This window comes from Eumetopias jubatus, unplaced genomic scaffold (genome assembly GCF_037043125.1).
Source record: "Eumetopias jubatus isolate StellerSeaLion01/CBP00866 unplaced genomic scaffold, mEumJub1_p1.0 scaffold_17, whole genome shotgun sequence".
Taxonomy (NCBI): Eukaryota; Metazoa; Chordata; class Mammalia; order Carnivora; family Otariidae; genus Eumetopias; species Eumetopias jubatus.
Window position 1 is genome coordinate 68,027,716 of NW_028274823.1, and position 23,907 is coordinate 68,051,622.

General features: G+C 40.0%; 1 protein-coding gene across 5 annotated transcripts in view; it reads left to right on the top strand.

Annotated features, from left to right (window-relative positions):
- The first annotated feature begins 1,493 nt into the window (after positions 1–1,493).
- Positions 1,494–23,907, top strand: part of FAM13C (family with sequence similarity 13 member C) — a 166,107-nt gene continuing 143,693 nt past the window's right edge. For 3 of the 5 annotated variants that reach the window (XM_088019808.1, XM_028124012.2, XM_028124013.2), the window contains exons 1-3: positions 1,494–1,555; positions 7,767–7,823; positions 11,529–11,733. In XM_088019808.1, the coding sequence (XP_087875934.1) occupies positions 1,494–1,555; positions 7,767–7,823; positions 11,529–11,733 (324 nt within the window). Of the gene's footprint in view, positions 1,556–7,766; positions 7,824–11,528; positions 11,734–23,907 lie in introns of those variants that run through there. The other 2 variants (XM_088019809.1, XM_088019810.1) reach the window with 1 other exon arrangement.

Genomic DNA, 23,907 nt, shown 5'->3' on the forward strand with positions numbered 1-23,907 from the left:
TGTACAATTTAACACCTAACTCCAGTGTCTGAGGTCTAACCAATAGTGAATAGCAAAGTCAAGTGCATTTTCCTAGAGAATTAAGCAGTCCTTGGGTGGATCTGTAAAACAATCCTCAGTGTGACACTGAAAGGTCATGCTTTTCCCCCTTATTACTAAGTTTTGGGTAATTTTTCTAATTATCTAAAAGTAAAATTCTGAGGGGTTTTGTTGTTGTTGTTAACCCATCGCCTGATATAGTTTGGACTAAAACACACCATCTTGGCTGCTTCTGGGAGTGGAGAGATTAAAAAGGGGCCTGGGGAATTTACTTAATTCAAGAATCAAAATCAGCATCTTTCGCAGATGACTGTTCATTTCATATCAAGGTCAAGCCGGCAGGAGAAAGGAACAATGGAAAGAGGGCAGGACAAATACCCTCAGGGGAATGAAGCAAGTGGGGGCCTAACAGCCTTCCCTTCCCCCAACAGGGCCGCCTTTATTTAAAGAGGATGGCATTGTGGATTCCATCTCTCACCCTTTGTAAAGGTGCTTGGGAGTGCAGCTTAGGCGAGCTACTCTGGGCGTAGCAAACCCCACGGCTTACACAGCCCCCCAGTCGCCAATACTGCCAGGAATAAATCCTCCACTCGCCCTGCGTGGGCTCATTCACAGCCCTGTAGTCCGAGGTTGGGCGCTTCCTCTCCGAGACTGAAATGACAAGTGCAAACAGAGCGGGTGTGATGCAGTGAGCCCTCCTTCAAATGTTCTTCTTTTTCCAGGGCAAAAAAAGCAAGACACACACACACACACACAGCAGTAACAGCAGCTATGTCCAGGGCAATAAAAAGCAAGACAGACAGACAGACAGACAGACAGACACACACACACACACACACACACACACACACACACACACACACACACACAACCAGTAACAGCAGCACACACACAAACACACACACACACCAGTAACAGCAGCTATGTCCTCCTCCCGGTTCTGGTTCCCTCCCGAAAGATGAATTTCTGCCAGCCTCCATCCCTAGAGGGGGTAGCTCTGTAAAATTGGCAGGAGACGTCTGGAAGAAGGCAAGTCCCCCAGGGATTTCAGCACCTAGGCAGAAACGGTTGGGCTTTCCCATTGCCAGCCCCGGGGGTGGCTGGCACCGAGAAGCCTGGATTAAACGCCGCGCGGGGCTGGCGAGGTTGGGGTCGCGGTAACTCCCCAGGCTCTCCTTGCGGGGATTCGGGGGGCCCGGGACCCGGGGCCGGCCCTGCCGCCGCGCCCCGCCCAGCTCTGTCCCCGCAGCCTCGCGGGCTGCCGGGCTTTGTGGTTCGCCCGTGCGGCTGGGCCCCAGCTGGGGGTGTCGTTACGAGCATGTGCAGACAGCAGCCCAAGGTAGAGCGAGCGTGCCGGGCGAGCCCTGAGACTTGCCTTGCAATGCCATGTTTGTGTGTATGCTCTAACTCCCGGAGAGCAATCAGGGAGACGGCTTCCCGGCCGGACTTGGCTGATGTTTTCTTGTTTCTGTTTCAGCCTTCAGGATAATTCCTTCAGCAGCACCGCTGTAACAGAGTAAGTGATTCTTGCCATTAAAATAACACTTGCATGCCTTTCTCTGGAAGCAACTATCGTGAAGGTATCCTCCACCGTCCCCAGCCGCTCTTCATGTTAGATGCATTGTCTCCTGTAATCTGGGGGCTGTGAAGACCGTGAGAGGTGCTGACTGATGGGGCCCAGAAATCTTTACAATAATCTTTGAAATAGCCTTTTAGCAGCTATGGGAGAGTTATTATAACAAGCTAATTGCTTGCTGGAGCTCAGTGCTCTAAGATTTGAGTTCTTGGAGCTCAGCTTTTTTTTTTTTTTTTTTTTTTAATCTATTTGACATGTCAGAAAGGAAGCTTTGTTGTATTTTGCCAACATTGGTGTCACTTTTCATGGAGCATGCTGTATAAATTTACAACAAATAGGAGATAGATGTGAAATGACTTGAGTTGAATTCCAGCATGTGATAAACAGGCTAAACTTATTCTCACCCTCTCTTGTCCACAGATTTTTAAGACACAGTGAACTTTTTTTGGGTGCCCTTTGTCATTTTTGTCTTCTGACCTCAAAGATCTGGCTTATAGGAGAAATGAATCATCTTGTCCTCTGGTTAAAGCTGCTGAATGAGACAACTAATATCATTTGAACATGGAATGAAGGAGTATAATATTTTACTCAAGGCCAGCAGTCATAGTATTTTTTATTAGTTATAGTTCATGGTTTTAATTCTTGTCATCCCTTCCTTAATATGTTTTCCTAATACTATACTATACATATATGTTAAAAATGAATATGTAGTATATTTTCCTAATAGTATATGTAATTTATATAAAATGTACATATATACATATATATGAAATACCTATACTTCATTTAGCAGTCTTTCTCTAGACTAACTTGTGATGTTTACTTCTGGGACCTTTTGGTAGAAGTCATTCAACAGCTTTTCAGGGAAACGGGATGTATAAGGTTGTAGACTCAACTATGTTTAAAAAATGGTGCAAGTTTGACAAAGAAAGCCCAGTAACTTGGGAACTGTTTGCTAAAGTTTCCTAAAAGGCAAGTAAATGTGGGAATAGATAGGTGAGTGTCAGGTCTTACCACTGTCACAATGACTTAGTGATGGAGGGGGTGAGATTCTACAGGGCTTCCCAGGCCCTCTTGTTTCCCACATCCTTTTGTTTCTGTGTTTGGATAAGCTGCGCTCTTACTGTGAAGCTTTGGGTTCACTTAAATGGAGTTACTTGAAAAACAACAACCCGGGGTGAGTTTAGAAGCTGTCATATACAATATATGCCATATAAAATACTCATTGGGACCCACATCTGTTAATGAGATTGCTGCAACTTTGGTTTTCTAAAAGCCTGAGAGAGGGGGGAGGGATGTGTGCCAAAATATGCAGGCCAAAGATAGGCCTGGACTTCCTCATTCAGGTGCACAGGTGCTGCTCTCCTCCCTGGGCTGGGCTTATAAACACCCAGCGCTTTCTGTGCCTGATTCTTAGGAGCCCTGTGTGGCTGAATTCCCAGAGTCAGCCTCGGGCATAGCAGCTTCAAAATGGAGATACTCAGTTCCAGATGTCACATGGACAATTTTTTTGAAAAGGTTTTACACTTAATTGTGGGGAAAGTCTGATACCTTATCTCTGGACACTCCTCAAGGCGTTCTGATTGCATAAGATCCTGTTGTTGTTTTCAGAGAAGTGATGGTGATTTATTTTAAAAGGCACTAAGTGACAACTGGAATGCCATCTGGCTAATCTAAAAATCTAAGGAGCATATTTAAAACATACCAAAAGCTTCACAGGTGTAACACAACACAGAGTAGGGTCATTTGAAACTTGTCATTGTGTAATATAACATTTTCTCCTCCCCTCTGTTATATGAAGCATTTTCCTTGGTTCTTGGGGCATTACCCCAAAGCCAACAAGGACCAGGATCACTGTCCTGAGATACAGATGTAGCAGGTGCTCAGCAAATATTTGGGTGTGGTCTTAACATACACAGAGGAGGCACTTGCTTGAAAACTTCCTCTCCCTCCACCCCCATCCCCTCCTACTTCCTCCTAGCCACACTCACTTATTTTCCTTAGTGTCTGAAATTATACCTTGAGATGATTTCTTTTGGATTCAGGCCTCTGGTGGTGACTCTTATTAAAATGGAAATTAAAAAGTCTGTGCCCCTGTGAGGCGGATTCAAGTTGTCATTAATACTTTGATATAAATTATGTTATCAGGTAGTCTAGCCTGGTAGGGTTCAGCCTGGCCGGCTGGGGGTCCTATCAGAGTCAAAGGGGAGGGGAATTGGGAGGGACTCAATGATAGATTTTATTCTCTTCTCGGTTCTTCCCAGGCCCGGCATTGTCTGTGCAGCTCTGGACCAATTCAGTTTCTTTTTCTGCCGAAATTCTTCCAAGATCAGAGTGGCCTTGGCCTTCTGTTCTGTATCTGCAGGGCCCTTTCATCTGTTTTTCCATGGTCGTCTCCTATGTTGCCCTGGCTACACCACCGTGTGGAATGAAGCCTGGCCAGCAGTGAATTTTGCAATGAATTAGTTATCATCTGAAGCAGTGGTTCTCAAAACCAACTGATCATCAGTATGAACTGGGGAAGGGAGTTGGGACTTGTGAAAGATCCAGTTTCTCAGGCTTTATCCCAAGGTGGGAACCTAGAATGGGTGATTGTGTTGGAGTCAGCTCAGTGCTGGTCTGGGTTTTGTAAACCTTTAGGTCAGCGTTAAATTTTTAGAAGCATACTAGTTATGTTTGTGTGTGTTTGTGAGGCAATCTGGTTTAAAAATTCACATTTCTGGGCCTCACCCCCAGGGAGCTAGCTGATCTAGTGAGGCTGAGGTACCCGTGGGGCTCACGCCCACTCCCAGGTCATGCTGACGCAAGTGGTTCCGGAAACACACTTGGAGAAATCCCATAGGATTGCAGGCTGCAGCTCTGCTGCTTTGCTTTCAGGAAACACAGTGCTGCTGGGTGAATAGAAGTCCCCTTCCTGGCACAGCTACGTTTTACTAATAACCAATCCGAGGCCTCTCTTCTTATTTACCCCAAGTCAAAAAAGCGAACTTCTCATGGGCACTTCTTTCACCACCATTATTCTAAGAAACAAGTCCTTCATTCTCCTTCTTTTGTGAGCCTCTGGAATAGAAACTGAAGAGAATGGTTAGTAGGCCCAGTACGGGGGAGCAGAAATACTGCGGTGGCCATTGCTATCTGCCTGGGATGCAGGGCAGTTCCTTCACCTCTTGTGTGAAGGTGGCCCCTACTTCATTGCATTGTTGGGTTCACGGAGATGCTGTGAAAGAGATGGTGAGCTGGGAAGTACCATAGAGGTTTTTCTTGTTTGTGGTTAACAGAGGGAACAAAACTCCCAATCGGGAAAAAGGTAACAACCCTGAGCATTTCACCAAGGAGTGATTGCAAGGACAAATTATCCATACATCGTCTGGGTAACCACAAATCAAGAACTCTGGGACTTAGAACCTAGTTGATGAGAATGTCAAAGGAAGTGATTTAATAGAGATGTTTTTCACATTTTTTTTACATAGTCAGAAAAACATTTTATATCACAATCCAACACACCCATACATACATGATTTATTTAAATATGTTCTGTGAAATAACACTTAACCCTTACTATACTGATATTTTCTATTCTATTTCTCTAACAACAATAACAAAATGATGGTAGCTGCTATCTAATTTCAAGACCTACTAATAGGTCACAATTTACATTTGGAAAAACATTGCACTAGAAGATGCCCAGTTTTGAATATTTAAGGAGATGACTGGTCTTTAAATTCCTGTACTGGGGCTATAATACAGGAATAGAATGCCATGGGCCTCCCACCAGTTGGGCACTTGGTCTGAGCTGATTTTCTTGCCACAGTGGGGATATCTGGCTATGGGTCGCCACTGAGGAATCCAGTTTTACAGCTGGGCCCACATTGCACAGGGGGCTCCTGTGCAAGGAATCAGGAGAAGAGTCACAAAGGAGATGTTACTTCAGTAAAACTTAATGGTCTTCATCAGAGCAAATGTACAACCCAACTGAACTAAAAGAGTTTGTGTATGTTTTCATGTACGCCTCTAGACAGATCTGTTTCATCGTTCTATCTCTGTCCTAGGAATTGTGTTTCCTTGAGCAGGAACTGAAGTCATTTAATAGGTCTTAAAATTGGATCAATTAATTACGGTCTGGCCTTGTACTTAAGAAAGCATGGGCAACTTTGTATGTTCTGGTACCGAGTTTCCATTTTTACCTAATTGTACTTTGAAAAGAAAGGTTAATAAATCAAGTGAGGGGGAGAAAAATAAGTTCTTGCCAAATTCCCAAACAATAGGTATTGTTGAGCTCTAGGGTTGAACCTCTGATTGAATCCTAGTTCTCTGGAAGCAAAAATTCTAGATTTCTGTTCTTCACTGATTTTTCTACTTAGCAAGGTTACTTTTAGTGGGAAACATTTTCATGCACATTACAAAGCCTGTATGATCTATTAAGGTGAATGCCTCTAATGGAGGAGGACGAGGCAATTCTTATGAATTCAATTGTTATTTTCATGAGATGGACAGAATGGTTTACTGACAGTCAAAAACATGAGAAACCAAGAAAATTTAATTATTTTGTTAAAAAGAGTACTGTGTTAAGTTGACTGATTTTTTTTTTTTAACTGCTAGCAGGAATAAGATATTTCAGCAGGCAGAGAGAATTAGGATCTAGATGGCCTTTGTTTAATTCATTAAAGTACATAATTGAAAAGGCATAGTAAGGGAGGAGGACTGGAGCTCTCATCAGTTTCTTCTGTGGATAAGTTACATAACGTTGCAAGTAAGGCATATTTAAAAATTGTAAATGATTTCATATAGTATGACTATTATTATTACATTATGGTTATATTTATATATGTACATAGTTACTTATTTTTGTCCACTCATTACATTGTGACTCTATCCGAGCAGGGTCCAGGTCTTTTTCAACTTTGTGTCCTTTAGAAGGAGTGCTACTGGAAGTATGGGTCCCCAAATTGTTTGTAACTCATCTGAGACAAGGGAAGTACAGAAATAGGGAGTAAGCATTTAAAAACTTCTATGGGAATTTGGCATTCCTGTGACATTTTTTTACCAAACTACCATAGTAAATTGGAAATAGAAAACAAACTGGTCAGTTCCTGAGTCCCAAAGAGTTTGAAATGCACAGCCCTAATACCTAGTGAGTACCTGAAAGGCAGTAAATGTTCAGGAAATGCTTATTAAAATATTTCCAGTCTTGCTGAGGGGCCCGAGTTAATGATTCCATTCAATTATTTATTGAATGCCTACTTTGCGGTAGCACTGTGGGCACTGTGCAGCGTATCTAGAAAAAATCATTTCTTTTCATGGAATTAACAACTAATTAAAGAGATGTCAGAGGTACAAAGGAATTACATAGCAGTGTGAGGCAAGATATATAGTTGGTTACCAAAACCTCAGAATAAAGAGTAAACATTTATGTATTAAGGTTTAAAGTAGGTATGTGGCCTGTGGGTGAACTTGGCTGGGAAGGTTCATGGAACTTGTGAGACTTCACTTGGGCAGTGAAGGATGAGTAGGAGTTGAAGGTGGAAAAAGCATTCCAGGCTGGAGTGGGGTAGGAATGGCTGAGAAAAGGAACAAAGGCTCCTTCCCACACTCGAGGGAGAGAATGGTCCTACTATAGATTCCCCCAGGTGGTGTGGAACTCTGGAGATGTTTCAATATAGAAGAGCCACGAATTTTTCACTGGGTTATTCCAGAAGTTTCTTGATGAAGAAGGGGATTGAGAAAGTCTGGAGGTCAATGGAGGAAGCCAGTTGGGAGCTGGTGTGGTTTGGGACTGCCTGAGGCAGAGGACATTTCAAGAGACATATGGGGGAGTCTCTTTTGAGCCAAGGATAACCCACCATTGGTGGGTTAGATGTCCCCTCAAATGCTTTGAACAGTTGGGCCCTTGCCAAGATCTTTTTAGTTTAGGTGTTGCAGAGCAGTGCATGAAAAAAGAGCCTTATGTCTGGTTCTGAGCTTTTAAGATCACATGATGTGACAACATTGGTATCATTAGCCGGTAGACATGCTGGGAATTGGGGCTAGTTTGAGAGAGAGTGGTGAGGGTTGTTCCATTTTTTAGTTTACTGTGCTAATCTAATTCTAGACTCTTGCTGCTTCTGCTGTGGCAGACAGTTGGAACTGATGTGGTTTTGTTCCTTCTCTCCAGGTGTGACGAAGACACAGTCTCCCTACATGAAGACCAGACTGATTGCTCCAGTATCAGGTATGACCCACTATTGCTTGGTTCTTAATTATGAAGGACAGAAACCATGTAGGTCTGGGGTTGTTAGCCTTTTCTTTGAATTATAATTGCTAGTTCTTGTGTCTAAGTTCTTGTAATAAAATATCAGTTCTTAAGGAAGTTTTGTCATGTCCATTTGGGGGTATTCTCCTTAGTACCCAGGACAGTGCCTTTTATTTGGGGAATGCTCAGTAAATGTCAACTGAATTCAATATTGATTATCCCATCTCAATGTTCCCATCATAGACCCTATGGAAGAGGTTATAGATTTATTTACTAAGCATGTCGTTGGTCTTGGTCATCAAGGAGTTCATGATATGGCAAAACCTTCATAGTTAACCACTTCTTCCACATTTGCTTTGTTCAGAGCATTTTCGCATACATTTTATTATTTAATCTAAGCAACTGAAAGGAAGCTGATGTTTCCCTCCTCATCCTGGAGGTGGGGAAACTGAGGCTCAGAAGGATTATAGCTCATCCAAACTAACATAGCTACTATGGGACAGAATTTGGGCTCAGGTCTCTCTGACTCTCGAGTTCATTTGTTGGATAACAAACAATTGTTGAAGGCCTATTTTGTGTGCCAGAAACCAGTCAATGTAGATGATGATGCTACCGTGCATTAAGGGCTATTTTACTAGAGGTAGACAGAGGATTCATTTAGAAGGACCAAATGGCCCAGAGAGGTTTCTGGGATGGATTCCTGAAGAAAATTACAGTAGCACATGACTTTGTGTGTGTGTTTGTGTGTGTGTGGTGAGAGGATATGAGGCTAAGAAAAAGATGATGCTACCAAGCCGAGGGAGCAACTTACTGGAAAGCCACCAGAGGGTAGAGAAAATAGAGTTGTAGGAATAGCAGACAGTTCAGGATGGTAGGAAGCTTGAGAGACTTTGGGAGTGAGGAGGCCAAGAGTGGTAAGAACTAAAGCTCCGGAAATAAACAAAGACCTGATTTCAAAGGGTTTGTGTACCTCACTAAGGAGTTTGGAATTTATCCTGGAGGTATTGGGGAGGCTAAAAAGAACCCTCAGTCTTTTCTTTGCAAATAACCACTTGGCTAAAGCCCCATGAAAGTAACAATACCTCTCATTTATTGAGCTGTGGCCTTGAGCCAGCTTTCTATGGTAGGTATTTCACAGGGACTGTATTATCTCTGCAAGGTAGAGAGATACCCATCTTATGGATGAGGGTCAGAGAGGTGATGTGCTGTGGCCCAGGCTACACAACTAATATGCAGGAGGATCTTTTAGACTCATTCGCCGTTATGATTGATTCCACTAAGTAGTGGCATAAATTACATAACTCGTACTTTCCTGCTTTGGAGAGTCTGAGAAACCAGTAACAGGTTAGAAATATATTTCTAAAGATGACTATTTGTATTTAGGTATTTGTGTAATGAGAGAAAGATGTTTTTTGCTCCCTCACACCCACCTTCCTTGCTTTTCAAGTCGAGGAGGTGATTGAGATGACTTTTATAAAACTTGGGCACCTTGAAAATATATAAAAATGAAGTCCAGGTTTTGTCTTAGGAATGAGTCTATCAGAAGAGTCATTTTAGTTTTGAAACATGACTTTTTCTTTCTTATCTTAGTGTTCTAGAATCCTCCTTGAATGAGGAGCGTTTAGGTTTCCTGTAAAGACAGCTGTTCTCCCTTTTGTTTCTCACCCAGGAGCATAAAGTACGTGGATGAACATTGTTTCCAGTGAGAGAAATGCATTTCACATGAACTAGTACAGTTCCAACTTATGGTTTGATATTGGTTTCCAAATCCATTAGTGACTTAGAATTATTTAAAATTGTAATTGATCTTGGGCCGCCTGGGTGGCTCTGTCGGTTGAGTATCCGACTCGGTTTCAGCTCAGGTCGTGATCTCAGGGTCATGATCTCAGGGTGGTTAGATAGAGCCCCTTGTCAGGCTTCACACTCAGCGCCGAGTTGGCTTGAGATTCTTTCCCCCTTCTTTTCTCCCTCCCCCTCTCTCCTTCCTCTGCCCTCTCTCTTTCTCTCTCTAAAAATAAATAAATAAATAAAATCATAAATTATAATTGATTTTAAGGGAAAATATTAACCAGTGTCACTGGCACAGACTTTCGATTTCATTTTTTTCAGTTATTAATATTGAAGAATTATTTCACTTGTTGGGTTCTCCTTTACCAGGCATTATGAAGTTTGTCCTGAGGCTTAAAATTAATTATTTCACATAGTTTTATTTCCACACCTTGCCCAACTGCACCCTGGTCATGCTCCAGAATTCCTATCCTGATGTTTGCTTTGATCTTTTCCCAGAGGCTGAGTGGAGTTCATCCTCTTGATATCAGTTTAGTGAATTTAATCTCCGCTTTATTTGTGAAAAGGCATCTTGAACAATGGGCATAGAAATCCTTTCTTTGCTGGTCTTGTCTCTTGGCTTTTTGTGTCCTTGGGCTACAAGGAATTGCTTCCTATCTGACCTTGCCAAAATCTTTTATGGATGCTCGGATTCAGGAGCAGGAGGGAAAACACCACTGAGGGGAAGTGGTCTCCCCCTAGAGAATTACATGATCTAGTACCAAATGATTGCCAGTGGATTAAGGATGACAATATTAATTGTATAAAGAGAACACCCCATTTGGTTATATCCCTGAATTCTTAGCAAAATAAAAAATAAATGCATCTAGATTTAACAGGGACTAATGGCTTCAAATAAAAGTGTTATGTCACTACTTCTGAGGAAATTGAAACAGTAGGGTTATATTGTATGAATTTATTTGGTTAGTGAAAATTAAAAGTGCCATTCCAGCACTAAATGTGTGAAGGTGACACCAGCCCATTTAGTCACCTCCAGCAATTCCACACTGATGGGACCTGGACAAGAATCTTTGAGTGTGGTTGTTCAGATTGTTTGGTTGGGTAAAACATGGCCCTTGTTTTATATTTTATCCGAGTAGCATGTTTCCTATCAAAATAGACCCTGTTAAACTTCTCGAGGCCTTTGAAAATAGTAGGGACATGATTCTAAACATGCCAGTGAGGAGGAAGTATCATGCCTTGAATCAAGTACATATATGCAGGAGAGATTGAAGACCTACCTACCACTCCAGGTCTCTGGGTGAATAAGCCCTTCTCAGGCACTTCACTTAATCTTTGAGTTTTAGAGTTTTTTCTCTTTTCTTTTCCTTCCTTCCTTCCTTCTTTTCTTTTTTTGTCTTTTTTAGAGAGAGGAGTGGGGGTAAGAGAGAATCCTAAGCAGGCTCCACACCCTGCTCATAGCCGTCCTGGAGCTTGATCTCCTGACCCTGAGATCATGACCTGACCCACCCAGGTGCCCCTGAGTTCTAGAGTCTTAATCTATAAAACCGGGCTGACAATCTCTAATCTGATTCTCACATTTTTGTCAGAGGAAAAAAAATACATACATGAAAGCATCTTGAAGTGAAAAATTAAAAAAAATATGATAGTATGCACAAAGTTACAACTACAAAAAAGAAGTGTGTATCCACTAGTAAAGATTAGAAGGGAATGTGGAGTGATCTAAACAGTGAAATTCACATTTCTTAGGTTCTTGTTCCTGTGAAACTAAGTCCACCCCACACATTTTGCTAGTTACCATATAAATAGAGCAGCAATGAGTGTGCCAGCCCCGCTTTCCCGCAGCAGCTTATTACTTTTTTGGGTGCTTTCTAAATTGGGTCTTTCCTGTTTTAGAGATGAAGACAATAAAGAAAACTACCCCGACGCCGGGGCTCTCCTAGAGGAGCCCGCGCCGCCGCCGTGGCGCGCGCCGCCGCAGCATGTAGAGCAGACGGTGCTGGTGGACGGCGTGCTGCGACCCAGCATGGGCAACTTCAAGTCCCGGAAGCCCAAGACCCTGCTCAAGGCGGAGAGCGGGAGGAGCCACGGAGAAAGTCAGGTAGCGGGCTCTACCACCTCAGGCCTTTGCCGAATGGGCGCTTCTCCCGCGAGGGCACCGCTCTGGCGGGCAGTGTGAGCGCGTTATTTTGCAGGAGGTGGTTAGTGAGCTTGACGGGTCAGTGCGCGCCTACCGCCGGCCTGGGACGCACGGAGGGCACCCCCAGCGCAGTGTGCTCAGCAGGCTGGTAATTTAGCGCCCTTTCCAACGGACCCCTAAAAGCCTGGGCTTTGCTATTGGTTCAGAGGAGCGGCTGCATTCTTGCAGGGGAGAGTGGAGGAGGATCTCCAGCCATCTTCACTTAAACCCAGGTCATGTAGCTCTTGCCCCAAACTTGATTTCTTCTTAGCAAATCAAAAATCCCTAGTTTACCCGGATCCACTCACCTTAGCCTGCCCTTTAGAAGACTTGGGTAAATATTCAAGTGCGCATGTGCTTGTGTGTGTGTGTGTGTGTGTGTGGGTGGGTGGTATCAGGTTCTTTGAGGTCAATTAAGTATTTAAATGAATGAATGTAGCAATTTTTTTTAACTTGATTTGGGTAGTACATTAATATTTTATAATTTTTAAAAAAAACTTTCTCTAGTTGTAGAGGGATGTGGCAAAGAATGTGATGTTTTTAAATCTTAGAAAACTTAATTTATGACGCTTTTTAAAAAAAAGATTAAATGAATATAGTCCACTTTTACTTTACTAGGAGATTAATGAGATTATACTTGTAATGCACCTAATACAGTTTTGGGGACATGGGTGCTTCATTAATGTTAACTTTGCTTTTTTGTTAACATTTAAACCTTAAAAATAATGTGGGAGGTTCTACATGTAACAGATTAATTGTATAACTTTAAGTCCAATCCTATATAGCAAGTGGGCACCAGGTAATCTTCCTGTTAGAACAACTTTGGCTGAACACTTTATTTGGCCCTGTCATTTTCTTATTTGTCTTGTGATGTTTATCTCATTTCTTCCTTGGCATTAGGACCTCTTATTTAGTCAGTTAATTTTGCAATAAATTGAAAGTGCCCTCTGCATTCATAAAGCTGTGTTGTAATTATTTTAAACTAAGTTGAATTTCAGACAGAAGTGAATGGGAAATACTATTTGAGTTATGATAAACTTGAGGCTCTGCCTATTACTGAATGCACTCAGCACTTAATCTGATTAGGAGTATGGTGTTGGGGAGGATACAGGTACCCAAAGGGCTGCCCCCAGAGTCTGACGAGTCTCAGGGAGGCTCTGATCTTTAATCTCCTGCTTAAGGGTCATCTCTGACACTTTTTGCATTGGGTGACCAGCCGTGTCTCCTAGAGTGCCTTCTTTCTTGTCATCCTATAGCCTGGCTCTCAGAAATTACACAGTTGTCAGTTGTAATAAGGTGCTAAATGGGGCCTGTAATTCCAATCCATTGCTCACACACACACAGGAAGATTTCTGGGGAGAGATATGCTTGTATTATCTTTGCTTATAGTACATCATTGGACTCCTGGACTGCAGGTAAAATTTCCAGTTCATTCCTAACATTGCTATCCACACAATGAGATCTCCCCCTCCAGTGACTAAGGGAACTTTGATAATAATATTTTAGATCTTCCATATTTGGAAGAAATATGAAACGCATTTCATTCTTCCTATTTTCTTTGGGAGAGAGAATTAACATTGGTTGAGTATTGAGCAAGAACTGAATCTATAAATACTCTATAAATAATACTATTAATAAAATCAGCTAACATGTATTCAAGTATTTACTGTGTTCCAGGCATGTACCATGTTTTACCACAATCCCATGGAATGGGTATTATTATCTTTTTTTGAAAATGGAAAAACTAAGGATTAGAGGGATTACATAACCTCTTTAAACAGATTTGGAAGAACTTGAGTGGAAGGTCTTTTCCATAAAAGCACAGTGTTTCTAAGAAGAGGTACGCAGATCTTCCATCTATAAGTCTAGTGATTTATCTAATCCCGTATACTATGCACACCTTAATTTTTATATAAAATCCATGGTTTCACTTTGGAATTTTTTTTCCTTTGCCGATATATTGTGCTTTTAGCCAATAATTACTTATTTAGGAAAGATTACTTTGGGGAGAATTTTGTAAGTGTATTTTTTTTTTTTTCTGCCTTAAAGTTTTGTGATATTGACCAGAGAAGCTAGACAAAGTTTGGGTAAATGTTAGCTCCATAGGATGCAAGTTTCTTAAGGTCATTGATTCAGTCCTTCTTGTCTATCTTTAGATTTGTAGCATTTGGTAGTCACTCAGTATTATATGTTGAGTAATTCAAAACTGGTTAAGAGAGGTGTATAGATAATTGTATCATCTTTTTTGTGTGTGAAATGTAGGTGTAATCTTGTTCAGTTGTGAAAAGTTACATTTAAAAGAATATAATCATGACTCTCCTACAGATCTGAGATAAAGATGTATCAAAAATTATATTTAAATTATTAATGAAGGAATCAGTAAGATATTACAACCAGTTCAAAAGAGAATGCAAAGTATCACATATTTGTAGTGTGACAAGGAATACAGAGATAAATTTACAAAATTGGCAAAACTTATAGTACCCATTGGTGATAATCAATTATTTTCCCTTGGACATGAGGAATTATTTGCATTGCCATCAATATCTACAAGTTCACTTCTGTGTCTACAGCCTTGTAAAATAGCCTAGTCATAGAAAGACAAAAGCAAAGATTATCCAGATGGATGAGTTAGCCAGGACATCCACTAGATTTCAAAGTCATTCATAGTTTTTCTTTTCATTCTTCTCCGCCCCCTTGTGATCGTAAGAATCTCAAAGAAAGATTATTCTTAATCACAAATTAAGGCTAGTCTCATTAAGTTTGGCCTGAGTATTTACCTAGGCATAACAAGAGTGTTAATTTACCACATAGCTCTTCTTAAGCATGCTTTGCAAAATCTAAAGCCATTCACTGTTGAATAATTACAATATTAACTTTTCTCTGTGGGTTTTCATGAGGAATCTCAGATTGGATTTTCAATGCCTCTATTATTTGCAATCCCAAGGCAAGGAGCTAAGTTCAAGAAACTCTCTGCACTATATTTCAGCAGCAGTACCTATGCATTTGGATATATTCCTCTCTTCTTGAGGTCCCCAAAATAACATTAAGTTTCTAGCTTGCCAGGAAGTGATCTTTACCACCTGTAAGGTTGGACCCTGTAAGCCAGGTAGCAGGCCAGTTATCCTAGGAGGCCTCTGTAGGCATTGGCTGCATAGGTAAACCCATATTCGTTCGTTCCTTCAAAGTGGTCTGTTCTACATGATTCAGTGAAAGTCCTTCTCAAGATGGCATTCCAGGCAAGATATTGGTTGCCTAACAGATTTTTCAATTTTATTCTGGTAACAAGGAAGACAGATTATTATTGAATATATGAAATAACCCCATTGCAATGAAAAGTAAGGATGCAGGGTGAGTTTCTGAACTCCGCGGCCAGTGAGACTCAGATAACACTTTTAAATGTTTCAGTTTACATAAATGGAATGGTTTATAAAATATGTAATTATTATTCACGTATGGTGAGGCCAGTAGATGAGAAGGTTACTGCCATTTGAAAAGATTCCTACTCCTAGTTCTCAAGGGGAAAGGGAGCATGCCACACTGTGCAGGGCCACGGAGGGAAAGGGAGCATGCCACACTGTGCAGGGCCATGGAGGGAAAGCACCAGGGTTAGTCAGGAAGCAGAAAGGACAGGTGGAAAGCAAGGCAGAAGCCTTTATGTGGTTTCAATGGGAAAGGCAAGGCGAGGCAGTGTAAAGCAGTCTTAGGATTGACTAGTTTGATTCATTTCAGTAGAATTTGAGGTATAGGGACTCTCTGGTACCTGGTTCAGATGAGTAGGGCAGAGGAATATTGCCTTCTGGAGTGTATGAGCCAGATAGAAGAATTGGTTCCAAGGATGGACTCTGGATTGGTTAGTTTGCATGTGAAAGGTTCTCTCCTGGGCAAGTCATTTATGTTCTAAGAATTGGCTAGCCCTGGGAGAATTTACTTCCCAGTAAGTGGGGCTCTAGAGGCCAGAGCATCAAGAATACAGAAAATAATAAAATATAGTTAATACAAGAATCTACTAAATTGTGAGGTGAAGTAGAGAAAGGACTTTCTTATAGATCCAGTAAATAGAACATTAAAATAACAATATTCTAAACAAATAACTACAGTAAAATTTCCCTTCTCAGTCCATTCAGTCTTATGCAATTAATTTTTGTTCCTATTGACCTTGCGTTAGCATGAGCATAACGCTGTCTTGACAAAAGTTTTATAACTTTGGTGTCATCAGGTTCCTGTACCCAAGAGTCTGTCCTTGAAAATGTCAATGGTTTGAAGCATCTGAGACAGTTGAAAGTATTCTTTGTTGAAAACTCTGGCTTGAAGCTGGTAGTAGCACCTGCAGGCAATCATCTAAGGAAAACAAGCATGTATAGATGACAGGAACTGAAACTGGTTGTGATCAATTTATGAATCATTTTCAAATGTGAAAAGTCTGATGAGAGCTCATAATAAGAATAATGAATAGATGTGACATGCAAAACAAGATAATAAAATCATTGCCCCCAAATTAGACAGAATGTTTCAAAGGATAATGAGTTAGTCTATTTTTAAAGAAGTCAGGGAGTTTACTTCTGATTTTACAAAAATAGATGAATGTAATTTTTACAGAGGGAAAAACCTAGCAATATAAGAACATGCCAAGAATGGAAAGTCAAATATTCATTAAGTCTGGTGTATGTCCTAGACATCTGCATTTTTATTAAACTCCGTAGGAAAATCTGAGGTATACCTCTGATTGAAAAACACTAGCCTGGATGTTGCTAGATTCAAATGGAAGAATTAAAGCTGTGAACAAGTCAGCGTTTTAAGTAATAACCATAATTATCCCTGATAATACTATAGCGTTGTTGGCTAATATCATCAGGCAAAATGCCACAAGGACTTGAACAAATATAGAAGTTGATAGAGCTATTTCATAAGAGTTTCAATCACAGGGTAAATGTAACAATCAGCCGATTTACCATACACTGTGGTAGAGACAGTGGTTCTGTTTGTAAAGCTGGACTTATTTGGGGGCACTGAAGCTTATGCTTCAAATCCTGCTCAATACTTCTTGTCACCATCAAGATACAGTTCTGACTGGTTTGCTCTGATCATCATTCCCTAAAAGCACCTGTGAAGACCCTGTGGGCACAACATTTATGACTTAGAAGTAACCCTCTTTGAAACTGAACAGAACCATTGTAAATGTTTAGCTATTGCCATTCTGGGTTCTCTTGTCACAAAGTTTGTGTTCAGCACCCAGAGTGGATCTGCAATCTGATCCTAACCAGGTTGGGAATGGAGATATGGGTAAGGGAGAAGGGGCCAGATGGTAGCTGTTGAAAGTTTTGATCTTTCATACCTTTCTGATCAATCCCAAAATCAGATTCAGAAATTTTACTTTTGGAGGATCAGATTCAAATCTCACTCTGAGCAACTTGCCTCCTGGTCTTGCCATTTCTCTGAGGAGCCCCGGGTGAAGTAGCAGAATCTGAGGTTTTGTGTGCATGTATGAATGATTAATTAATTTTGCACCCACTATATATGAGTGATTTAAAAGAAGAAGGCTTTAAGTATATTTGCTGATCCAATAAAAGTCCAGGAATCTGGAAGACAATGCAGGAATGTCCTTAGGGAAGTTAAGATATTAGAAATAAGGAGACTATTTATTTGAACCAAGATCAATTGCAGTTTTCTTTGCTGCTTCCTTATCCCTCTCTTACTTAGATGCTGGGCTATAAAAAAAGAATGGCTTGGATAGGAACCATACAATGATTTGTCTTCTGAAAGGTCAGGTTTTATTGATGCTTTGATATGATTAACTTGAAGATAAAATAGGACTTGTGAGTTTGTGTTAAAGCAGAAATTCTTTATCAAAGTAGTTTATTACTCTTTCTAGGGAGGAGAATTTATTGAAGGCAATAGATTATATGTGTTGTAATATTTTGTGATATATTACACAAAATATGGAAGGTAGATGAAATGGGTGTAGGTAGTCAAAAGATATAGACTTACAGATAGAAAATAAGTAAGTCCTGGGGATATAGTATACAGCATGGTTACTATGAATGTTGCTAAGAGAGTAGGTCTTAAAAGTTTTCATCACAAGAAAAAAATTATAACTATGTATGGTGATAGATGTTAACTTGACATTGTGGTGATCATTTCACAATATATACATATATTGAATCATTATGTTGTACACTTGAAGCTAATGTAATGTTATATGTCATTTATATCGCAATAAAATTTTAAGTGTGCCTTATTATATCTCATTATGACTAACAGTGACCTCTGGAGATTTCATCTATCCCCTTTAGAATATCTGGGTAATTTGTCATCTTGGAAAACTTTGGGCTTGATTTACTGTGAGACTCCCTCCACACATACTTTCTGTTTATTATGTGTGACCGCCAGTCTTGAACAGGCTTTCCTGTTCTTGGTATAATATCTACCTTTTTCTAGAACTATTTGTTTCACATTAATTTCTTTTTCTTTTTAAAGATTTTATTTATTTATTTGACAGAGAGAGACACAGCGAGAGAGGGAACATAAGCAGGGGGAGTAGGAGAGGGAGAAGCAGGCCTCCTGCGGAGCAGGGAGCCTGATGCGGGGCTCGATCCCAGGACCCCGGGATCATGACCTGAGCTGAAGGCAGACGCTTAACGACTGAGCCACCCAGGTGCCCGTTTCACATTAACTTCTTATATTCACACTTTCCTGATTACTCAATAAAATGTATAAACCCACTATTTAATTTAAAAAATCCATTTATTGACATTCCCCTACTGATTAAAAATAACATATCCAGTTTTAAAAAAGGCAATAGATTGGGCGCCTGGGTGGTTCATTTGGTTAAGCGACTGCCTTCTGCTCAAGTCATGATCCTGGAGTCCCAGGATCGAGTCCCGCATCAGGCTCCCTGCACAGCAGGGAGTCTGCTTCTCCCTCTGACCCTCCCCCCTCTCATGTGCTCTCTCTCTCTCTCTCTCAAATAAATAAATAAAAAATCTAAAAAAAATAAAAAAAATTAAAAAGGCAATAGATTATGTATATTGTAATATTTTGTGAAAAATTAAAAAGAATTCTATATTACTATAGTATTAATCCCTAACAACCTGATTTGGGGATGATTAGACTTGACTAACAGAACCAACTTCCTGTATTGGACCTCATAACTATCCAGAGGGCATTTAGATTTAGCATTGGTAGATTAAGTCTTACCATCTTCACTCCCTACCAGTTGGCATCAGGCAATGCACCAACCTTCTGTCCTCCACTCTGGTGGCTATTTTAGCAGAAGACAAACACTAGGAGGCTATATAGAGAGCTTTTCTGCAGTGAGCTGTGTACTGCAATCATGCTGCTAATCCACTTCCTTGGGGAGACCAGCTGTTCCATCTGGTGTACATCAGCATTAGGTTTCCTCTGTTTGGCTCCAGTAGATGTGTTAAGAGGCTGGAAAGGAATCTAGGTCTGACTGTGAAATTTGCATTTTAATTTTTCTGTGGAAATGAAAACCCCCTAAACACTTTTCAGGCAAAATAACCTAACTATGAAGTATTTACTATATTTCTATTTTTAGAGAGTCTAGGTCTAATTCTTTCTGTTTTAGATTCTAAATTAAAAGATAATAGTTAATTCTGGGTCATTCACCACCCCCCCAAAGGAACTAAGATTCTGTGTCGAATTATAGATCTACTTTATGTACATTTTTCTTAATGTGTTATTGAACCACTAAGCAAGTGCAAACTATAAAGCAAGAAAACCAGTACAGCTGATTGACTTTGAAATTGAGAGCACCAGAAAGCTAAAATGAACTTCAAATAGAATTTCACTTGCTTTTCGGTGATAGGAAGACATTAAATGTCAATGTCTTTACTTAAAGTTCTGAATATGCCTTTGAAGGCTTGCTTTTTGGAGTGTGTTAAAAGGTTGAATTCATTGTGCTTCTAACAACTGACCTTAGATAATTGTTTTGACGTAGGAGTTCGTGTTGCATTATTTCTCTTACATGGTTTTGCAGGTGCAGTATAGAGATTTTACATCAATTCCTGCTATGGATTTTTTGGAATATTTTTCACTGGTCAGAAAGAACAGTGTTCCTTTGGATTTTTTTCCAAGTCCCCCTTCACTTCTCCAATAGTAAAATGGTTGAGATTCAGGGGGACAGAAATCTGAGAAATTCAGTGTCTTTCAAAGTGAGGCTGTCTAAGTTGATGTTTGGGTTCCTGGTTTCTCACAGTGTATCAGATTCTGATACGCCTCTTTGAATTAATAACCGATCTATTGTTAAATGACTAAGTTGATAAAAAAAAAAGTTATTTTTAGGAGGGAACCTGGAATATTTGTAAAATAACTTTTACTTTTTTTTTAAATAATAAATATATTCTGCTTAACTACTGTCATGAAGGACTCTTAAAATTAAGTGATGTGACTTGTTTGCCTGGGCATTAAATCTCAAAAGTTAAAAAGAAATGTCACTCAGATGGAGTTTGTGTTCAAAACAACATAACTGGTTTGAGACAAGTTTACAGGCAAGGGGAAATTTGAAAGTTTGGCATTGTAGTACTCGGGTCCCCATTATCTAATTGATATTCCACCTATGATGAAGTTACAGAAGAATTCTCCTTAAAAAATGAAGAAGGTATTCATGGTATTGGTTCTTCTGAGTGTAGCAACAGAGAATGGCAAGAACTGATCTCTACTTATATGCTTCCTGGAATATTTAACAGATATGCAGATGGCTTCCACACAGAATGGCTCTTAAAATTGTCTTGTTATGCCTCTTCCTCTGCATCTTTTGCATAGATAAATTCTGAATTAAAGAAGTTCCAATTTTCATGACGTTGCTCCAAAGATGGCTTCTAACATTATATAGCCTTATAAATTCAGCCCATAGTCAAGACCTACCAATTCATGGAAAGAAGAGTAACATCCATGGGACATCTTTGTCCCTATTGGCACCTGCTACCTCTCTATGGGGTTCTGAGTTTTGTTCCTCTACTATGCAGAAATTTCTTTTAATAAATCCCAGGGCTAATTACTTGAATCATAGTATAGTGAGGTAGTGAAGAGCACGGTCTGTAGGTCCACATGATTATGGGTTCAAGTTCCTTCTCAGCCACTTACTTTCTCTATGATTTTAAGCATTTACTTACCAGCTCTTTAAGTGTCTGTTTTCCATCTATAAAGAAGAGAGGATATTTTGTAACTACCTTAAGAGTTTGTTCCTAGTGAGATTAAGAGTGATGATGATATAACCTTAAACATTCAACAAGTTTCAGGGGGCTAAAAATTGTGTATAGAATGTTTTAAAGACTCATTTAGCTGGATATGCACTAAAACCTCAAAAATTGCATTCCTCCTGAGTTAGGTCAGACTGTGCTATGCTGCAATAACCAATAACTCAAAACCTTAGCAGTTTAAACAAAAATACATGGTAGTTAAGAGTGCATTTCTTGCATGTTACATGTCCCCATTGGTCACTAGAAAGTGTCTGATCATGGCAATCAATTAAAGACCCAGAATAATTGAGCAGCGTCTGTCTTGAATGTTGCTGGTTTCAAAGTCAGAGAGCTTTGGAGGGTTTCTGCACCAATAATTAAGAAGCTTCAGGCCTGAATCAACATATAGTATTTACATTCTTTAGTAATTGGCCAGAGCTGGTCATGTGCTTCTCCCATAACTATAGTTGCATAATACAAGGGACTAGGAAGTACCATGCTGCCAACGTACGCTAATGAATTATTGGGCAGCAGCACTTAATGACTTCCACATCTTCTACCCAAACTAGCATATAACCTCAAGCAAGAAGTTAATTGGTCTTTTTCTCTTCTAGTCCTTTACAGTACTGAAGTATTTTTATTAATGTCAAAGACTAGAAGAAGAAAAAGAACATTAATTAGGCTAATGAAGTATCACCAAAGGAGATACATACTGTTATTGTTTTGAGCAGAAATTGGAATTTTCTACAAGTACCCCTTCAGTTAAATACCTGCTTCATTATTGTCAGGAAAAAAGTAGGTTTAGTTCCTGTTTTTTTTTTTTTTTCCCCTCTATTGCCAGTCAAATGAAACTTCAGAGTTCACTAATTTTATTATTTTATTTAGGAATAATTGTGGTTTTACTCTTGCCAGAAGATTGTAGTGATTTTGGGTTATGCCAGCTAAACCTGTGGTGCTGTGATAAAGAGGCATTTTAAAATATCCCAAAACAATACTTCCTATAGAAAGTAGATTTGACAATTTGGATATTGTCAGATGTGGGAACTGAGTTTCTGCATACACACAGATATGCAAATTCACATCTTCATGTACTTGATGATATTTATTCAAGAGCAGGGTGTTCTTTAGGCAAAGAACACAGCTTAGCAGCGACTTACACAGCCTATTTTGGAGCTTGGAAGCAAAGCTGGGAAGTCTGGATAGCAGAAACATAATGAACTGACATTTCGGGTAACTAAGAATTGCCAATCCAAACTTTATCAAACATGGTTAAATATCACTTTGGGACTGAGACATAACATATCAACCTCAAGCCTGCAATTTTAGGCTCCATATTTTGCAAGAGATGTAGCTGCCAGATAAAATATGGGATGCCCGGCTAAATTTGAATTTCAGACAAACAAGGAATAATTTTGTAGTGTAAGTATGTCCCATGTAGATACTGTTTTGGATAGGAATGGGAGTTTTGTGCAAGCAAAAAAAAAGTGGGACATATTCATGCTGCAAATTATTTATTGTTTGTTTGGCATTCAAATTTAACTGGATATGATGTGTTTTTATTTACTAAATTTGGCAACTGTATCAAGAATGAACGGCATGAACATCTGACCTCACTTAGCTTCTCCTCCAAAGGCAAAAGTAACAGTTGTGCCTGTAGCCTGACACATCAGGGTTTTTTTTAACTTCAATCCTTCTAGAGTAGGAAAAGAAGGCATAGGAAGGGAAGTCAGCAACTTCTCTAGGTCTAGGAGTCAAATTGTAGTAATTATTTTATATCTTTAACATCCGAACAGCATGAAACACCCTGGAAAAAGCAGTCCACTCTCTAGGGATGATAAATTCTTAAAAATTGGATAGAAGGGCAAAAAAGTTTGAAAATCTGCCCTTGAAGTCTGCAGACCATTTTTCCCACTGGACCCTACTTGCCATGAACAGTGGCTGTTATCAAGTGAACAGAAAGGCTGACTTTGATGAGCCAGCTTCTGTGTTAAAATGATCAAAAACAATATTACTAATGGAAGACACAGACAACAAGAGTGTCATATGTTGAGCATCACTCCTACTGTAAATAAGTGGCCAGACAGGATGGCTACCTTGAAAACTGCAGCTCTAGGCTGAGGCTAGTGTCATACACAAGGATGGCTTTACTATTTTGAGCATTTTATTATGTGGTTGCCTCCAGACCCAGGTCACTGGTGGTCTTTGAGTCATGATGGAACTTTGCCTTCCCACCCAACAAAGCCCAGCTTGGTTTTGTTATGAATCTTTTTTTTTTTTTTTGTAACTGAGCCCTCTGTAACTCTTACCGTTCAATCAGTTGTAGCCACAGTTAGGGGAATTTTTTTTTTTCCCAGAAACAAAGATGTTTGGCTCTGCTTCTTTTGTTCATTAACACTTTGAAATACAATATTATGATTGCTTAGCTTGGTAATATTGCCATGTGCCAGGGACATTACCAATAGGAAAGATCATCCCAACGTTAGCTTTCTGGGCTTTTCAGCTATAAATAACAGTCAGTAACCAAAGGAATACGGTTGAAGTTTAAAGCTCTTTTAATCAGGACCCCAGTGTGGTGGGGGTGTGGTTGGATTTTAATGGTTTTTTTGTTTGTTTGTTTTTTGTTTGTTTTGTTTTTAAGAGACAGAGAGAGTGCACAAGTGGGTAGGGGCAGAGAGAGAGAGAGAGAAAGAGGGGGTGTGGAGGAACAGAGGGTGAGGGACAAAGAGAATCCCAAGCGGACTCCACGCCCAGCACGGAGCCGGACGTGGGGCTTGATCTCATGATGGAGATCATGACCTGAGCCAAAGTCAGAAGTCAGATGCTCAACCAACTGTATGTGTGCTAAAGACACAAATTGGCGCCCCAATTTTTTGTGAGTTTTAACCTAATAAACACT